The following is a 20,304-nucleotide window of genomic DNA, read 5'->3' on the forward strand; positions in this document are numbered from 1 at the left end:
AGCAATTTACTATGTCACATGCTAAAATGGCTATATGTTGCTATTTAATTTACAGACTAAGCAAAAACACATATGTGAAAACTGTTTAATGCTTAAAATAGATAAAGTTAAAATTCACATTCACTAGGAATATGAAGGGCCTCAAAAATAATTGTGTGTTTTGTAGCAAAACAAATTTATAGCATTTTTTACTTACATGCATTGTAGTACATGTAAAAGGCAAACACTTCAGCTAAAGTGAATTTTTGCTAGATTTAAATGCATCTTATTGCACGCGCATTTTAAAACTTGAAATGTCTGTTTTCAGTAAGACTGAAAGCGTGCTCAGGTTTCAGCACTGTGCAGGGCCTTTCCTGCCGTTAAGGCAGCAGATGTTGTTTTTCGAAGGCCATGAATGGCATCGGAATGTTTATTTAGTACAGTTGGACTTTTTCATTTCAGAATAGTGTTTTAGAGGGTTACAAAAATAAGGTTCATCTTTTTGTATCACTGCAAGACATTTCAATTGCGGTTTTCCTCTCTTTAAGCATTTTTTTAAAGTATATTTTTTGGTTCTGTTGCTAAATACTGATTGTCCTTTTAAAAAATGGCGCGAAAAAATGTCATGTTTTAAGTTAGGCTTTTGTGCTTAGGAGCATAAATGAATGCATCTAAAAATGATAGGCAAGGGATGCAGCTTACCTTTATATGTGGAATTATCATAAAAACAGATAATTGGTTTCATTGAACGAAAAATTATTAATTATGGGAAAATTATTTGAAAAAAAATAAGTGCTTTTTAAAATCGTTTTTTGATATTTATAAAGCTTAATACTCATACTATGACCTCCTAGTATTAAAATTTGATTTAAGTTATGTGTTACTGTATAATTAGGTAGTTTGCATGTTGGTTTTCACTTGGCGCAGGCGTAAAAACTAATTTTTCAAAGGAATTAGATGTGATATGCTTAATGTCTAATCTTTGCAATCTGTAAAGCAGATTCCGAGGATGATTAATAAGTAATATAATTGTAGGATTTTTTTTATTTTTAAGTGCCCCAAAGATAAAAGTCGAAATTGAGTTAAATGGATTGTTAGCACAGCATTCTTGTCATTTACCATAGCTTGAAAGTGTCTCTGGCTTCGGTAAATGCATACATTTGTGTATAATACAAACTTGCGAGTTGTTATTAAGGTTGTTCTTCATAGCTCAGTGAGCCACTGTGCCCGGTGCAGAGGTTTGTGTTTAATATCAGGGTTGAAGGTTCTAACTTTAGCGGGGCCCATTTAGATGTTCATCCATGTAAGGTTGCTAAAATGAGTACCATTGTATAGGGTGGTAGCAAACATTTGTTCTAATGCTGGTATGCTATGTTATTATGTTCTGCGCATTATTCACAGTAAATGGTTTAATAATCTAAGAATAAATGAATTTTAGCCCCTAAAAGAAGCTATTTATATAACATGTGTTTTTTTCAATAGGATTGATTATTGCAGGTTAGAAAGAGTTGGAAGGTTTTTGCCTTTGTCAGCTCGAGTGAGGGAGTAAGAAGGGGGGCTAAGGAGCGCGCGGAGTGCGCCAGGCAGAGTTTGACCTTAAGGTCAGTGAGATGGGGGTTTAGAAGTAAGTGAAAACAGATGGAGAAATAACTGCTTGGTAAAGCTTCTCTGACTACCAGAAATTCAAGCTTGCACATTAGAGGATTGTGTGAGGCTTTCACGTCGACATCTGCAGCCTATTAAATTAGGGCTTTGTCTCCGAGAAGTGCATTCTTGAGCAGTCTAGTAAAAGTAAAAAGCAGGGCCTCAAGGGGGTGCTGGCACAGGGGACACGCAGAGTGTTTGTGAATGAGTTTTACTTTTGGAAAGTTAAAAGGGCTTCATGTTGCAAGGTGACTGACAAGATGGTAACAGTTAAGTAATGGAAATTTATTTTTGTGTTTGTTAATGTGTATCATGTTTTGTCTTCTGCTTAAAAGTTATAATTGATGTCTGTTTATTATGAGAAATGTCTCTCTTTTGTGTGCTGTGTATTTTTTTCTTTTCGCTTCTGCTCACAGATCATTCATGGATTGCTCTGGGGGATTTTAAGCCTAACAAGACACATGAGTTTGGTTGGTTGAAATGAGATGGGTTTTTTTGCGCAACTCCTTTGAAAAGAAATGTCCATGCATTTTTCATGTTTGTGTACTTTGTTCTATCATGAATTGTTCTTGCTGGTTCTGTGTGTCTGAAAGTTGTATTTGACACTAATTGGTTATCTACTGTCAAAAAGGAGGGTAAGGATTTTAAAATCCTTACACGGTATTATGCGTCACCGCTCATTTATATATGCTATCATTTTACAGCGAGTATTTCTGATGGCTTGACGTCCGTTTTGTGCGTTTTTGCATGTTTTATGTTTTATGTTGCTGCTTATGATACTATTACAAGTTTACCTGTATTGTCAAAGGACATGCATGACGATATGTATCCTGCAAACATTGGGTAGATTTGCTTTCACACTAAATTTCACAGAAAGACAGACAACACTTCATCAGTGTATGTCAAATTTGGCTTTAATGGTATTTGAAGGAAAATAAAAAGATATACAGGAAACAAGGTTTCGCCTACAGTCACATTACTGCCCCCTTTCCTGTAAGGAACAGGCAGCCCTAAAATTATGTATCCTGATTGGACGTAAGGATAAATTATAGGTTTGTGACTCTTGTACATGGTGACCTAATTTCTATATTACATTAGTCAGTTTTATTCTGCTTCCTAAGTAGTATATGGCTTTGGACCATAAAGGAAACCAGGTTTCATTTTTCCCTGAAGAAGGAACTGGAACATTAGATGAGATTACCGTATATGGTGTAGCGGCCAGCGGTAGAGTTAAATTTGTATATTATTGTGATTTTTTTTGTGTATCACCCATACTCTTGGTATTGTGTCACATGCCTGACTATCACCCAAGCACATCATGCCTAGTTATTGGGGATTTTAGCTGTGTCCTAGTCCCATTTCTCTTTTCCGTATTCCTTTCACCAGTCAGTTTTATTATTGTATTGTTCAGGTTCACACTTTCAGATTGTAGTAATGTACCATGGACCTAAATCTTATGTATAATCCCCTTTTGCATAACTAGACTGGTTTCTAAGAATTTTCTTTAGGCCTATTCTGATGTTTTTCCAGTCTGACTGTTAGGGTAGTGATGGACTGATTAACTGACTCAATACTATAGTAAGATAAGCTTTCCACCTCAATAGGAGACACCTTACGTTTTTTTGTGTTTTGGATATGACAAATTCAATGCCTATTCTAATTTGGTTTTTAGTTCCTTTTTCTGCTGCTTTAAATTTTGATGGACCAGATGTATTTTAAATAATGGAAATATCAGGACTCTCTAGTTCTTGTCTTTTGTTTCCACATCTTGATCATTAGCTTTTGTATTGCATAGTCGACCTGATGCACAATTATTAAAAGAAGGTATCTACATTTCCCTGATAATATGTATTACGCGATTTTTTTCCTTTTGAGATGTTCTAGATAAGGAATTTAGGAACACCTGTATGTAATCATTGAGATAAAATGTGTTTACCCCATTAGACGATGCCACTATGTGTGAGGACATCCATTCAGATAGAATTCCCATGTCGCTATCTACCCTTAGATGGTGAAGGATATGCTCTCACACGGAAACCCAATTGAAGAGCCTAGAGGCACTGTTTTGCCTACTGCCTTTGTTCTCGTATTGCCTTTTGGGAATGACAGTGTATTTCAACGCAGAATTGTCCCATGGCGTGCGGCCACTCCTTTGAAGATCACAGGCCACCTGTTTGCAGTCCCCTTGTTGTACAATGAACTGTTTAAAGCATCGCACTTGCTTCATCAGAAGGCGTTCAACATCAGAAAAGAAGGAGGAGCTGGTTTTGCCGCAGAACTAGAATTTCAGTGCAAAAGGGCGCCTGTCATGTGCTGGTTAACCTCTGACAGTGTGCAGTCCCTTGAACCCCTTGGCCTGAGTTTTGGCAACGCACCGAGCGCCTGTCATGTGCTGGTTAACCTCTGACAGTGGGCAGTCCCTTGAGCCCCTTGGCCTCAGTTTTGGCCACGCACCCCCCTTTTTCCTTTGCTTCAACGGAAGTGCAGTGCACCGGAGGATCCAAGATTGGCAGAAGGTACTCCATTCTGGTGCCCATGAAAGAGCAGCCTGAGCGTCCTCTGACACTGAATGATGAGTTTTGGAGTCTGAGAATGGTCCCGGGTCTGCACGAGATGATTTGTGCCCATGACCAATGAAGAGCACAATATCTGTAGTGTCTGCCGCAGAGGAGAGATACGGTGCACTGCCTTGAGACATTGAGACTTTTTGAATGAGCTATGAGTGTTTGCCAGGAGGGCACTCCAATGGATCATCAAAGGCCTAAATGAAGAGGCCCATGCAACAACAAAAGAAGATTTGATGAACAATAGAAGCCTGCCAGAGAGGCTTTTTGAAAGGACTCTGGGCATAGTTGGTTATACAAATGGTTTCCATGCGAGTGCACAGAATGGGTGTTAGGAGGCTGATTGTTTTGCTGGCATTGTTTTAAAGTACTATTCTGCTTAGTAAAAGCAGAATAAAGTCCATTCTCTGTGGAAGAGTATCCCCTTTTCACCTCTGAGCATTAATGAGGGTCACCACTGTTTCACTTGAAACATACAATAAATTACTGAAATGCATAGGAAGCCCTAAAATGTTACTATATAATTTTAGGAGTTGCTAATTTGCTTAGGGTTGTGAAAAATTATAATTTCGTTTGTAATAGTGGTCACTACTTTCTCCTGTTGTCTATATGTTCTTAATAACGTGTTTTCCAGTGTTTTTTTAAACATGACGTTGTCTTTTATGGGTGGGATTTTTTTTTTCCTTTTCTACTCAATTGACATCTGTACTCACCTCCCAACCTATGTCTCTTCCTACTACTACTTCTTTGCATTCTTTCCATATTTTACCTGAACATGGACTAGTTAGGAGACCAGTTTACTGATAATTCCTTTTGTACAGTTTCTGCATCAACACCAGTTAGTAGTGAACATCACTAATTGTTGGGTGTGTGGTCTTATACCACATACTACAGATAGAGGTATTCCCTATTTGGTCCTGCCATATATGGCCTTTGTGCTATTACGTGTGTAAGGAGACCTGTCCCGAGAGAGTTGCTAAGTAATAGGATTATGCTCCAGCAATATCTTGATGATCTGACGAATATAGACCTGGATCCAGATTGATGTGAGTTTAGGTTATTGCCTATGTAAGGGCAAAAGGAGGGGCTGAGGTTCCGTAAATTCTGAACCTGGGTCATAAAGGTCGTGGTTCTGTTACGATTTTGGTAACAGCGAACCGTAAACAGTGAGCTCAGCAAGTATGAGTGTTTTCATCATGTTACACCGATGGATTCACTGTGTATTTGAAGATTTCGTTCTGAATCCTTGGGTTCCATTTTGTGCATGGCAGCCATTTTGTAGTTGCCCTCACATAGGCTGATGACTTTAGCTGACTTCTGAATGACCCGAGCGAAGGGACCCTCCTGCCTGAAGCCAAACCTGTTAGGCCAGTTCTTTTCCCAGTAGCCGATCAAGATTAAGCTTCAAGGCACAGGACATCATAAACCTTTATTGCACACAACTATGTCTTATCTTACTCACACCTGTCTCTGCTCCTTTCTTTATGGCCTGTTTACGATGGGGATGTGCCCGTTTTTATTATGGGTTTGTTCAGCTTGTGTAAGAAGGAATGTTGTTTTTTTTTTTTGCATGCTTGCAAAAGCCAGGACTGCCCCTTACTTTTGTGCTGAGTCATGTAACCCTAAAACATATAAAAGGCCTCTGTCCTCTGTTTTCCTCAGACTACCTCATTCAGTTGCTACGGCTTCTGTGTGACGTGGCCTCACTATGTTAAGTTTAATAAAGATGTCTTTTCATATTACAGCTTCTGTGCCAAGTTCTTTGTTATATTAGTAAGTATTCCCTGAGAATGAAAATCCCAGTACTTCACTAAAAGGTACCGTGAGTAAACGTGACGCAACTGTGAACTTTTCACGCATCTGTGGTTTATTTTATCGCAACCTGAAGAACTTTATCGCAACCTTAGGAACTCTTTTGAAACCATATTCTTGAACTGTGTATGTTGGATTTATGTCGTTTTGGTCTTGTGTAGTTTAGATTAAATACCTTTATTTTTCTAAACTGTTGTGGAGTCAGTTTGTGGTGTTTTCACTGTGTTACTGTGAGTGTTGGTACAAATACTTTACACATTGCCTCTGGTTAGCCTAGACTGCTCGTGCCAAGCTACCTAGAGGGTAAGCAGGGGTTATCTCAGAGGGTTTCCTCCTTGCCCTGACTAGAAGGATGTATGACGTTACAACGCATGCTTTTACCACGCATGCTGTTACAACGCAAACCTTTACAACGCATAGCGCTTTGGGGTGCTGGATAGTGAATAGTTTAATTTACTATTCCAACTCCAGTCCCCGTGGACACTAGGGAAGGTGTTGGATAGTAAATTAAATCTATTCCCTATCCTAGAGTGCCCCTCAGCGCAATGCGTTGTAATTGTTTTCGTTGTAAAACCTGCGTTGTAATAGCACTGCGTGGTAAAGTTTAGTTGTAAAGGATGTTTCCCGACTAGAAGCAAGGGTCCCTATTTGGACAGTGGTACCTACCCCTGCCAACTAGAGACCCCCAGTTCTAACAAAAATGAAATAGCGCAGTAGTGTGGCATTAATGCCTGTGCATGGCTGCAGTTCTGACGAAATATAGCCCCTTGGTCTCCGCGAGGCTGTTTTGCCTACCACAGAGTACTGTATAGGCAGGCTGCTGAGACTGTCAGGGGCCAGAAGAATGGGACCGGTAAACACAGTCACATAAAGGTTTGATGGTAAACAATGAAGCATTACCGAACCATTATCCTGAAGAGCAAAGTTAAAGATACGGACACTGCTGTAGCATGGGAGTCATGAGAGGTATCAACTCTACTTGCAGAGTTGTGAAATATATATGCTGCTCTAGCTTGACTGTGTGTATGAACAACTGATGCCCTTGTCCTTCAAATATATTTTAGCTAAGGCACTGGAATTAATGTTGGCACAGACATCTACACTACTTCCGTCTCATCAAGCACATATGCACTGCTGTACATACCCCTTATGTTGTTCTATAATAACCTACCATTTTGTTATTCTCGACATTTGTAACTATTTTTGCTAGCATTTGGTAATTTTCAACCTTGTAACAAAATATTTATACTGTAAGATGCTCTATCACCATTGGGTAATGTCTGCGCTATATAAATATGCAGACATACATACTTGCGTAAATAAATCAATAGATTTCACAGCAGGGATAGGAAATACGAGCAATGTTCTACCAATTCTGTGGGTTGGATACTGGTCTAGGACAGCTGTGAGTCATGAGCACTACTCTAGTACAGATCTGAGGGGCAGTACACAGTCCGGACTTACACTGCTGAGTTATGGACATTTACCTGATACAGTCAGAGATGCATGACACTTTATTTAGGGAGGAGAGTCTTTATTTTGCAGTCATCAATGTATTTATGTAAGAAGTTGGGTTACTAGTTGACTAGAATGTGAGCCCTGGTTAAGCAGCAACCACAATCCTTGTCAGGGACAGCAAACCCCAAATTAACCTGTGCTCCATACTCTGCAAGCTTGGCACAGAGCCGTCGGGCTTAACTTAGGGACAATGTGTTAAGTATTTGTGCAACACTTCAAACAGTAAGAAAGTAAAAAGCACCACACAAAAAGGATCCCATACAAAGTTAGAAAAATAGAGTTTTTGTCTTAAATAAAACAAGACCAAAACAAAAAAATCAGTGCAGAATAACAGGAGATATGCACTTTTAATGATTTTTGTGAAAATAGTGCCAAAAAACACAAAGCGCCAACTGTGGATATCTTATCGTGCCAGACCGGGACAAAGTCACAAGCTCAGATTGATTGTGATGGAGAGTGGCCAGCTACATCAACCCACCTAGGTCTGCTAAACACAGTACTTTAAATAATGGCGAGTCGTCTGTGTGGCATTGCTTTGGGAGACATTGTATCATCCATTGTTGGTTCTAATGAAGCTGTGTGATATGGCTTTGAGTCAGTTCTGGGGAGCCGGGAGGCGTAGCTCAATAGGGCTTTGGTTTGAGTTGGTTCTGATGAGCTCACAGTTGAGCTGTGAGGCTCTGTGCGGCTTGCACAGCTCATCGTTGGTACCAAATGAGGCACCAGCTGTGCAGCAAGACTTTGCGGGGCTTCATGTCATTTCTTAACAGTTACAATGAGGACCACAGCTTTGCTTGGCAGAACCACATTCAGACTGACTTCAAAGGGCTCAGGGCTGGCATGGCAACACTTGGGAAGGCAGGTCTCACAGATGGTAAAGTCCGGGTACAAGATTGTTCAAAGCCTCTTATGTCCCTGAGGCTTCAGATCAGGAGGCCAGTCAACTAGCACTTGGAGTCACTCTGGGGTCCTTGGTTCAGAGTTGCAGGCAAACTGCTCCTCACCCAGGCAAGAGGGCAGCAGGGAGGAAAAGCAAGGCAGCCGTCCTTCAGAATAGCAATTCTTCAGTACAGCAGTCCAGAATAGTGACAGTCATTTCAGCAGCATTGTAATACTTCTTCCTGGCAGAGTATCTACAAGTCCAGAAGAGTACTGAAGAGTTGGTGTCAGAGATCCAATATTTACACCTAGTGCCCTTCCTCTGGAAGGTGGGCAAAGCTTCTGGAAATTCCCTTTGAAATTCCCAGGCATCCTGCCTTCCCTGTCTTGGCCCCAGACTGACTATATGGGGTATGCAGCCTTTTGTTTGGAGGCAGGACACAGCCTATTCAAGTGTAAATAGGGCTGTGCCCAGACCCTCTCTCCCATTCTGCCAATGATGGTGCATCTGGCACATCAAGCTCCCTATTGTGGTTGGCTGTCTAGGATGAGTACACAATGCCTGACTGTCAACTACACCAAGTTATGTGACCCAGAGTCAGGCTTAAGGCACCAAGTGACTAAGGGTCTGATTTAGATATCAGCGACAGGTTACTTTGTCACAACGGTAACAGACATCCCATCCACCCAAATCGAAATCCCACAGGATTTTATGTCATTTATATTTCGGTGAATGGAATATCTGTCCCGTTGTGACAGAGTAACCCATCCACTGATATTTAAGTTAGGCCCTAAGATAGGAAAATGCAAACTTCTAAAAAGTGGCATTTTCAAAATCCAAATATACCATGTTAGGATTTTTCATTTCAATGCCAAAGAAAACAAATATGAACTGCTTACCTGCTCTCATTTGGAAATTACAGCTTGTTAAGTGTAATAAGGTAACTCCAATGTTATCAATTGGAAGAGATAGGCCTTGCAGTACAGTTCATTTCTGGACCAGCAGAAGGATTCTCCGAGGACTGCCCTACTGCGTGTGGATTGGGGTGTACTTCAGAAGACTGTCCTGCTACACCTGAGACTAAATCTGCTCAAAGAAATCTTCACCGTAGCCTTCCCAATCAACTTATTGACTAGAAAGTCTCTTCCTCGGACACCGCCAGCTGCCTTGCCCCGCTGAACTTTACCTTCTCAGACAATTTTTCTTCTAAAGTGTATCAGTACCGCGGTCCATTGCAGTCGGCTATAACTTTCAACTTTGCCCTTGTCATGCCCAACTAGATGTCAGCGATGGGCTCCTTGATCTGTTAGATGCTATTTTTCACTTTAAAAATAAAAAAATATCGAACTCTGGTTTTACTGATTGGATTTTTGTCATTTTGGTGTACAATAATTTATTTAAATGTCCCTGTTTTTTTTTTTTTAAATGTGACTTTTCTTGTGTTTTTAATGTATTACTGTTCAAGTGCTGCATAAATATTTTACACAAAGCTTCTAAGATAAACCTGACTGCTTTTGTGCCAAGCTACCTGAGGGTTAAGCAGAGGTTAATTTTGTGACTTTCTCTGGTCCACCCCGACAAGGCTTGTGGCTGTTGCTTAAGTAGGATTTCAACCCCCGAAATCAGCAACTCAATTTCTCACACAAGGTCACTGGATTGCGTTGTTCTTTTGTAGATTTTCTGTTGTTTGGACCGGTACAGTGTGTTTGGATGAATCTGAACAGATCTCCATAGTCTTTACTTGATTATTGATTATAATTTCAGAATTTCAAGCTGAAAGCCCGTACACCCTGATATTTTTCTGAGGAGGATGAGACATGGATCACTAATCACTGGACAGGCATATTTTTCCTTTGTCACTTTGAGCATCGCAATCAAATTGGAACTCCCTGATGTCACTAATAAGGGTGCTACAAACTAATAGTGTCATTGAAGCAATGTTTCCCTTCGCAGTGAAGTTGGGACACAGACCAGAGAAAGAAATGATTACCCTCTACAGAGTTAAATGCCTCACAATCGCAATGTATGGGGCCATGGGTCTGGGGATATTGTGACTGTTCCAGACTTGAAACTGTATGAAAGGGTTTCCTCCGAAGGCTTTTGATGACTCAACATGATACATCACAGGACATATCTTACCCCATATAGGATACAGACTATCTGTGGTGAGGAATCTGTAGCTTGCCCTCCCTCTAAAAAACTGGATGGTGATCTTGGTCTCATGACTTGGGGTTGCCCTGACCTCACATGATTCTAGGGGAGGACATTTTGTTTCTCAATAAGACCCTGTCTAGGACACTCACTGATACGCCTGCAGTTTGTTTATTAGGCCTTTTCCGTAGGCCGGACCCCAAGAAGGTGGGGAACATATTTGTGGACGTGGCCCTAGCCAATCGATTAGTGGTCATGGCCTGAAAATCAACGCGAGGTCTAGTGTGGGAAAGTGGGTGACTGAATTCACATGCTGGGCACGGGCTGACGAAAAGGCGCTGAGGAGGAAGGAAGCAAGGGGAGTCTATTACAGACCTATTGAACCACTCTGGAGGGAAGTGGCTGATGAATCGGAATCCTCTGGAACTGCAGTTGACTCTGAGGAGGGGCAGATTGTGGGTCAAGTCCTTGCTGCAAAAATTAGCCAAACCTTGACAGGACTGAGGGTGCGAGGGTCCTGGTGCTGCCATAGAAGAATGGATTACCCCTCCTTGGCCCCCATTTCCCCCTCCCACCTCTGCAACTGATGTTGTTCAGTCATTCTGTGACAAGACTTAGGCATGCATGGACATAGTTATAATTTGTTTATTAAATGAGTATTATTATCTTATAGCATCAAATCCTCCTGAAAATGTGACAATAACCCCATCCGTTGTGGGTGCTCACTTGCTACTGTCTGCCGTGTGGACTACAAATGGTAAACCCAGACTACTGCTTCAGTGTTAATATTGTACCGTATCACTGTATCATTTGAAATGCCAATGAATACAATTATTAATATTAACTTATTACAATGATTCACATTTTTAAGCTGAGGAGCGAGGAGGTTTTCTTTTACTAATAGCTGCACAAACGTGAGTGAAACCAGCTTGGCAACATATGAGGAGTGTTGGTTTCAAGGAGGGTGAATCACTCAGTCGTCTTCCTTAATTTCATAAATGGCAAAGAATTCAACTCTGCAGCAAGAGCTCCTACTTGCTTTCTTTGTTATTTCTGATTTACTCTGTGCTGGCAGATGAGCGACCTATTCTAGGCTGACCAGATGAAAAATGACTGCCCGATGCCTTCCCTAGGATTTTGCAATAAAATATTGAAATACTTATTTAAATCATACCCATACGTATTAGAGCTGTCTGCAACAAAGGAGGATTTCTATCTTCTATGACACCAGCCCAACTAAAAGCTCCACTTGCAAGCACATCAAAGGTCAAATTACAAACCAGCATGTCGGCCTGGAATCAGGTTGCTGTTTCGCTGCTGTAAATTGTATGATGATCAAAGGATGTAGCCATGTAAATAGACACTAGCATGCTGCACAAATACCTGCCCCCGACAGTCTTCAGTTGACTTGAGTAATGATGTGCAACTAGAAAAAAGTTATGCCTTTTTATGAAAGATTGATAGAAATCCCTACAGTAGGAGGTATTAGAAGGTTCACATTTTCAAGTGTAGGATTCTCAAAGGACCCCGTTTTCCCCATCTCACCAAATTATTTAATTGTTCTAATCTTTGACCTGGTTTCATGCTTAGATCTGAGTTGTTTTTAAATTCAGACAGTGGAAAGATGCATATAAGTGCCTCTGGCAAACCACGCCTGGGTCAGGTCTTGTATCAATGATTTACTTGGGTCAGATGTGCGCATAAGACAACTGGCTGCAGCTCAACACTACCAAAGTCGGGGCTATTCTATGTAGTGCTTTGAAAATTGTGAATGTTCTTCTTGAGACATTTAAAATGTACTTCTTTGTTGGTAGTTTGAACACCCACTGACGTGGAACCTTGGAGTGTAGTAGAATAGCATCATCTCACTGAAGTAGTAAGAGAGCCACCGTCAGAGCATTGTGTTTCTTCAAAGGCATTTCTCAGGAACAGATTTCACACCTGGTCTTGAAAAGTGACCAAGCCAGAATCAAAGGAGCTCCCTTTACAATGAGCTGTATGACGTACACATCATCTACTTGACCCATCAGCTCTAATGGGCCTACAAGACTTCATTCTTGATGGTGGGAGAGCTTCAAAAGGGTGATCTAAGATCATTAGTTTGCTGACCTGTGCATTAGTTCAGAGTAACTACTAGAGTCAAACTTAAGGTCCCTTGTATGATGCACATATCTTCATGGCCTAATTCCTATCTATATCAATGAAGGACAAGAGACGCATAGCACCTCTGTTCCTTGCTTAGTAATGCAGGTTCTGCTAGTTGTTCTTAGTTTTCAAATAAGTTGAGTGAGGAAAAATTGAGTTGTGTGTCCTTTTCCCTAGAACAGTCTGGCCTTCCATGACCTCCTTGACTGGAAGAAAGGATTCTGATGTACCATAGTCTTCTTACGCAACATATGTCAAAATAACTAGCTCCTCCCCTGTTTGTTACCTCCATTGATAGGGATGTTTGGGGTACGAAGTCAGCTAGTAATTGTATGTTTTGTTTAAGAAATGTTCCCACTTGCAAATTCTCTCTTACTCTTTTCATTATTCTTTTGTGGAGCCATTAGAAAAGATGACTCTGCAATATGTTTTTTTCCAAATCACAATCAGTTCTGATAAAGCGCGCATTTGTCTATTCGATTCTTAGCAACCCTTCAGAGTTCCTAAAATTAATCTGGAATACTAGCAACTTGAGTGCTGTTTGAGGCCCATGAAGAAATATATGAACTTTTCCCTCCCCAAACATCCCCCCTCTCACCTTCCAATCCTGGCAAATCATGGATACATTTCCCGCTGGGGTTGCTGCATGTCTTCATACAGGGAGCTCCACAGGGCAGGTAGTGCCACTCACATTCGCCCTCTGGGTTATAGTAATCACAGAACAGAGCTGTGGGAAAGAGCGAAAAGAATAAAGGTTACACTTAAGCGATGAACTGCATTAATTAAAGCGTGATGCATTGAAATTCTCCCCTTATCCGTAGGAAGAGTAAACGAAGAGCTTTATACAGAAGGAATATGTTGGCGTGATTGTATTGCTGAAGGAGCTGAGAAACACGTTCTTTAAGAAACATTAGCAAACAATTCTATTTAGAGTTGCTCAAAATAATTATTCGCAACTAAAGGTAACTTTCCGTTCGTGAAGGTCAAAATATCAAAGCTGTGTGTTCTTGTTGAAGAATGTTAAATTAAGTATAAAGTATGGTCTGCCATGCCAGACTGGCAGAGCTTCAGGAAATGTGACAGTAACAGGCTCCAAGGAAGACACAACTAAGCTAGCGCTGCGTATGCTTACTTAGAAGGTAGCTTCCTACTAGACATGGGCAGAAACATGTTGGCAGATAATGGATGGGCTTGAGTCAGTATTCTAAGTATACCAATTGACGTTTGGTTTTTAGTTATACTTAGTGTTCTACTGAATAAAGATGATAACCTAAAATCCATATATATACAATCTTCCTACCGTCCTGGACTCTGTCCCTTCTCTCCCATATTTCGCCCAACTATGCTTCCTACTACTTCACTTGTTTTCAATCATAGACTTGGCACATGGTTGTCAGACCTGTCATTTCTTATAAGTCAAATTGCTCCTAAATGAGTAAACACTGGACTGTCAGTCGCCAGGTACTGAAGGGTGAACTTTAGTATCAATGGGCCAGATTTACCCAAGCTTTGCAACCGTGATAACAGGACGCAAAGCGGCAGCGATTTAATATCCAAGAAAAGATTTTTTTTTTCTCTGGAAAGGTGCACGTTTCTTAGTGTAAAAAGAGCTCTGTGCTGCTTTGTGTTAAGGGTAACCCTGGGCGTAGTCCGCATAGTAGCGCTATGCGTAGCTACACGAAGTGCACTTCGCTCTACACGAGCTACCTGTAGCTACGCAAACTGCATAGTGCACTGTGCAAAATGCTGTTTTCACTGATTGCACAGTGCCGGATGCTTGTCCGCACTGTGCAACCAGTGCAAACCGCATCTTGCACAGTGCAAGCGGTCGTTTTATGCCTCTCAAGTAGATTTCTACTCGAGCTGCAGCTTTCTCAACGCGGACTGGTAGTTTCTCTTCGCGAGCGGTCGCGAGCATATGCGACCACTCGCAATGAGAATCCTGGCGAATATGTGACGTTTTTCCACATACAAATACCCCGCATACCATCACTCCGCAAAAATGATTCCGCAAATACTATCACTCCGAAAATTAACACAACGCAAACTTTTACAATGAATATGCCTTTACCACGCATGCCTTTACAACGCAAAGGCATGCATGTTAAAGGTATACTCATTGTAAAAGTTTTAAAGGTAAGTGAGTACCCTGCAAAAACACTAACCTACACTACACAAACACTACCCTACACAACACCAACACCAAAACACTACCCACTACCCTACACTACCTTACAATACACGAACACTACCCTAAACCCTAAAACACTACCTACACTACACAAACACTACCCTACCTTACACTACACCAACACTACCCTAAACCCTAAAACACTACCCTACATTACACATACACTACCCCACACTACACAAACACTACCATATACCCTAAAAAACTACCCTATACTACAAAAAGACTACCCTACACTACACCCACACCACAACACTACCATAACCCCTAAAACACTACCCTACACTACACATATACTACACTAACACGACCCGATACTACAAAAAAGACTACCCTACACTACACAAACACTACAACACTACCCTAAACCCTAAAACACTACCCCCAGCATGACACTATACAAACACTACAACACTACCCTAAACCCTAAAACACTACCCCCAGCATGACCCTACACTACGCAAACACTACAACACTTCCCTAAACCCTAAAACACTACCCCTGCATGACCCTACAGTACACAAACACTACAACACTACCCTAAACCCTATAACACTACCCCCAGCACGACCCTACACTACACAACCACCTCTACACTACACTAACACTACACTACACTACACTACACAATCACTACCCCAGCACGACCCCCACCCCTAAAAAATTAACCCAAACCCCCTTACCTCTCGCGTCGTCGTGGTTCCACACTCCTCCGGGTTCCGTCTTCTTGAAGTCTATTATTTTTTCACAACGCATGTGCATTTACCATACATGCCTTTAATTCGTTGTAAAGGCATGGTGGTAAATGCAGCTGCGTTGTGAAAAAATGAAGAGTGATGGTATGCGAGGTCAATGACCTCGCAGAGTAATGGTATGTGGACTGAAAGTCCGCAGAAAAAAACGATTCGGAGTAACAGTGCCGTACCATCCTGACATCCCCCCGATGAGAATCTCGCCAGGAGGTTTATTTTACTCGCTCGCGATCGTCAACTTGATGTTGCTGATCGCGAACAAGGAAAAAGTCTCGCTGGGATGTCATTTTGCTCTCTCCCAGTCACCAACTTGACGTTGAGGAAGACATGCAAGCAAAAAATGCTGCGTGTTTGGACTGTGCTACGTGCAATTCACGTAGTGCGAAGTAGTGCAAACTTCGCAAATTACGCAGGTGAAGTGTAGTACTTCGCCCAGGGTTAGTTAAGGGTTGTTTACTATGCAGTATCAGAGGTTACACCCACAAAGCCCGATCCACTCTTTCATAGCCAGACCCGGCTTTCCACTAGAAACTAACACCTACTGGAAACATGACCCACACAGGGGGAATATGTTGAGTTCTTGCAGAAAGTGAACAATGCATGTGTGCTACAGTTCACAGCAAATATCCAATTTGTCGGACCCTTCCAGGTTTGTTTACTTATAGGAATTTGTATGGGAAGGGTAGGCTTCCGGTAGAGAATCCAGCACTAGGCTGCACCCACTGGCTGACTGACCTCTGTGCCATGGTACGGGGTTGTCCATCCTACCGTTTTTTTTCTGTGTTTTCTCTTTCCTGCAACACAATGCAGCAACTGTGATCCTACTCTGCGTTGAGTGAAGTCTTAAAATTTTTTACAGTATATTAGTTTTCATTGGAAGCAATTATCACATGGAAAAATGAAGGTTTAGGAGAAGGGATGAGTCCCCATGCTGCTTTCAGGAGACAGCCGTACACCTTTTGACATGGCACCCTGTTCCCCTTCATTTAGTGAATGGCACACCATTCAGAACATATTTAATCAGAATCATGCAGTCTTCGTGTATCATTTGTATTTGCTGCTTCTCTACTGTGAGAACTGTGTAGGGGTGTTAGCACACGTGCAGCTTTAGCTAAGAAAGGAGAACAGGTGCAGCGTAGAAGCAGGTAGATGCTGCTTCCCTTCCCTGTATGTTATGATAATGTGTTAATCTGTCCCTACCCTTCTATCTTTGTCTCTAAGTATTTACCCTTTTCTAGTTTATGAGTTTTGCAGTTGTTTGATATGTACTTTGCTTTACTTTCTTTAGTCATTATTTCTTAGTTCCCTGCTCCCTCTCTTGCCCAGCAACATGTGCAGGGGCGTAGCTTCAGGTGGTGTATGATACCCCTCAAACAAATGCATTTTTGGCTTGAGAGCTGGGTCTGAGGGCTCTGATTCGGGCCTTCTATGCCCTTGTTGGGTTTTTTCATAGTCCTTGTTTCACTAAAATGTTTTACTTTGATATTTTTTTAATGGAACTTAGAGAGAGGCCTACCTAATGCAAATAAGTATTGAACTTGTTCCTCATCGGGACAGTGTATCTCAAACCATAGGCATCCCTCCACCCTTCGGCAAACAGTCGTTTATTTGGGAAATTATGATTCACCCCCCCCCCCCGCATCTCACTGACTAAGCTACGTCCCTGACCATGTGTCCTATTCATCTTATCAGCTTTTTTTACTATGTTCGTCCGAACTATGATACTATACTCACGGCATACGGTAGGGCTTCTCCAGTGACTACAAATGCCAACTTCATTGCAGGCCTGGGCGTAGGCGGCAACCGCAGTACAGAAGCATTCACAGTCTCCGCCGGTGTCGCAGGCACAGGCGTCACTCACACAGGCTTCGTAGAAGAGCAGAGGGCTGACCTGTGGGCGGCAGGAGGGAAGCAGAAATGTGAGTGAAGAACTCAATGAAGATGTAAAAATAAAGCACTTAGGGGTACATTTACAAGCCCCTTGCGCCATTTTTGCATCATTTTTATGGGAAAAGTGACGCAAAAGTGGCGCAAGGGGCTTGTAAATCTGCCCCTTAATTTACTGGATCTAACTTGACAAACAGAAGCCTGGAAGACGTATTGCTACACATTGTATTGTATTGTATTGTATGGCACATTTATAGAGCGCAACTGTCACCCCACGGGTATCCTGGCGCTGTGATCCTCAATGGCCTGAGCACGATATTATAGTGGCAGCTGTAATTACAATGTCCTTGGGAAAAGATGAGTTTTTAGTCCCTTTTTAAAAGAGGATAGGTCACCCATGCTTCTAAGAGACAATGGCAGCGCGTTCCACAGCCTTGATGCCCTATAGCTGAAAGAACGACCACCCATTCGCATCCTCAGGATCTTAGGAACTACCACCAGGTAGGCTGAGGCAGAACGAAGGGATCTAGTAGGGGTGTACCAGGAGAACAGCTCCTGCAGGGAGATCGGCGCCTGACCGTGGAGGGCCCGAAAGACCAAGCAAAGGGCTTTAAAGTCGACACGTTGGGAGACTGGCAGCCATTGAAGATCTGTAAGTGCTGCCGAAGAAGAATCAAAGCGCCGACAAGAGAGTGCCAGCTTGGCGGCAGAATTCTGCACCCGCTGCAGTTTGCCCAACAAGGTTATGGGTGCCCCCAGAAGTAGTGCGTTGCAGTAGTCAAGTCTGCTTAAGATGATACTACGCACTACTTCTGGTCTAGCATGGGCCGGGAGCAGGGGAAGAACCTTCCGCAAGGTGCGGAGCAACAACATACAGGTGGACACCGTTTTATTCACAAAGCCATCCAGTTGGAGATTGGGTTCGAGCATCACCCCTAGATTCCGAACGGAGCCTGCCGCCGCTACCGTACCCTGAAAGGAGGCGGGGCCAGAAATCCTGTGGTAAAGGACGGGAGATACAGTCCATCGAACAGTGCAACACCTCGGTCTTAGAGCTGTTGAACTGTAAGGAGTTGTTGCTCAACCATTCCGCTGTGGTGGGCATACAATGGTGGAAGGTCTCCTGTGACACCGCATTCTTACCTTCAAAGGAGACGATAAGCTGGGTGTCGTCGGCATAGTTGGTGACCGCAATGCCGAAAGATTTAATTAACTTGACCAAGGGGCGGAGGTAGAGATTGAATAGGATGGGACTGATGGCCGATCCCTGAGGCATGCCCTGTTCTACCCTTTTGATGTTAGATTTAAAGGGTGGTAAGGCGACCACCTGGTGTCTGTCACCAAGGTAGGAGATCAGCCAGTCCAGGGCCAAGCCCGACACCCCAGCCTCCTCCAGCCTCCTGACCAAGATGGCATGGCTGACCGTGTCGAACGCTGCCGACATGTCGAGCAGCACTAAAAAGGCTGCTCGACCTTGGTCGGCACGCATACGAAGGTCGTCCAAAACGGTCACCAATGCCGACTCTGTCCCATGGGCTGGTCTGAAGCCAAACTGCGCCACGTCCAGGCAAGGACTGATCTTGAGGAAGTTGGACAGATGTTTTGTGGCCAGTTTCTCCAAGATTTTAATCGGGAAGGGGAGCAATGAGATGGGCCTGTAATTTGCTGGACACATAGGGTCCAGCGTTTCCTTCTTCAGGAGCGGGGAAACCACCGCAAGCTTCCAGCTGTCCGGGACCCCAGGCAGAGGCCAGGGACTGGAAACAAATCGCATGGAGAGGAGGAAAGAGCACGTGACGGAACAATTTCCAAAATTTGTGCGGGAGTGGATCAAGGGGAGAGCCTGAGGATACTCCGTCCACTAAAGTGCAGAAATCCACCAAAGAAAGAAGGGGGAAACTATCAAGCCGGGCTTTCCCGGCCTCCACCACCATAGAAAAAGGCGGTGCAACAAGAGATGGCAGCTAGAGATTGGAGTCTGACGGAGTACTCAGCTTGCTCAAGATGGTAGCGATCTTGTCCTCGAAGGCCTTTGCCAACGAGTCACACAGCGATTGAGAAGCTGGGATAGCAGTTGCGGTGCAGGCCGGGCGTGACAAATCTTTAACGATTTTAAATAAGGCCTGAGATTTATTTGAAGCAGATAGTAATGTCTCCTCTAAGAACCTAGCTTTGGCGCATTTGATCTGCGCTTTATAGGCCGCCAGTTCTTGTCTGTAGAGAAGTTTATCAGAGTCAAGGTATTGCTTCCTCCAGACACGCTCAGCTCGCTTGCACTGAAGTTTGAGCTGAAGAAGATCCCTTGAGAACCAAGGCATGGCGAGTTTAGTTCTGTCCCGGGTTTTCCGCAGAGGAGCCAGAGTGTCCAAGGAGACGATAATTTGCTGGCTAAGGAAATTATAACTGTCGTCCACACTGCCGCCCAACGTAAGGGCTCCAGAGAGCAAGTTTGGCAGGCTTGCCTGCTTCAGGAGCCTGGACCATTGTCTGCCAAACTTGGTGGCTCCCAAACTACCGCTCTTAGTGTAGCCTGCTGGGAGCGATATGGAAAATTGGACGAGAGCATGGTCCGTCCAGCATTGCGGTAGGATATTCCCTACGATTACCTGTCTTGTGTCTGCAAAGATCAAATCCAGGGCGTGGCCCTTTAGGTGGGTCTGAAAAAGAACTAGCTGCTCCAGATGGATTTTACAGCACGCTTGAGCCAGATATTTGAAAGCTGAGTTTGTCGGTCCATCCGGCCACAGATTGAAATCACCTAACACCATAAATCTGGCGTGG

General features: G+C 42.9%; 1 protein-coding gene across 1 annotated transcript in view; it reads right to left on the reverse strand.

Moving 5' to 3' along the window:
• The window catches only part of LOC144823882 (mucin-5AC-like), a 663,881-nt gene that overhangs the window by 345,781 nt on the left and 297,796 nt on the right, over positions 1-20,304 (reverse strand). The window contains exons 23-24 of the mRNA XM_078682770.1: positions 17,371-17,527; positions 13,292-13,420 (exon numbers count right to left, since the gene is read on the reverse strand). Of these exons, the coding sequence (XP_078538896.1) occupies positions 13,292-13,420; positions 17,371-17,527 (286 nt within the window). The remainder of the gene's footprint in view (positions 1-13,291; positions 13,421-17,370; positions 17,528-20,304) is intronic.

The sequence above is a fragment of the Lissotriton helveticus genome, chromosome 3_1, assembly GCF_964261635.1.
Source record: "Lissotriton helveticus chromosome 3_1, aLisHel1.1, whole genome shotgun sequence".
In the NCBI taxonomy this organism is placed as follows: Eukaryota; Metazoa; Chordata; class Amphibia; order Caudata; family Salamandridae; genus Lissotriton; species Lissotriton helveticus.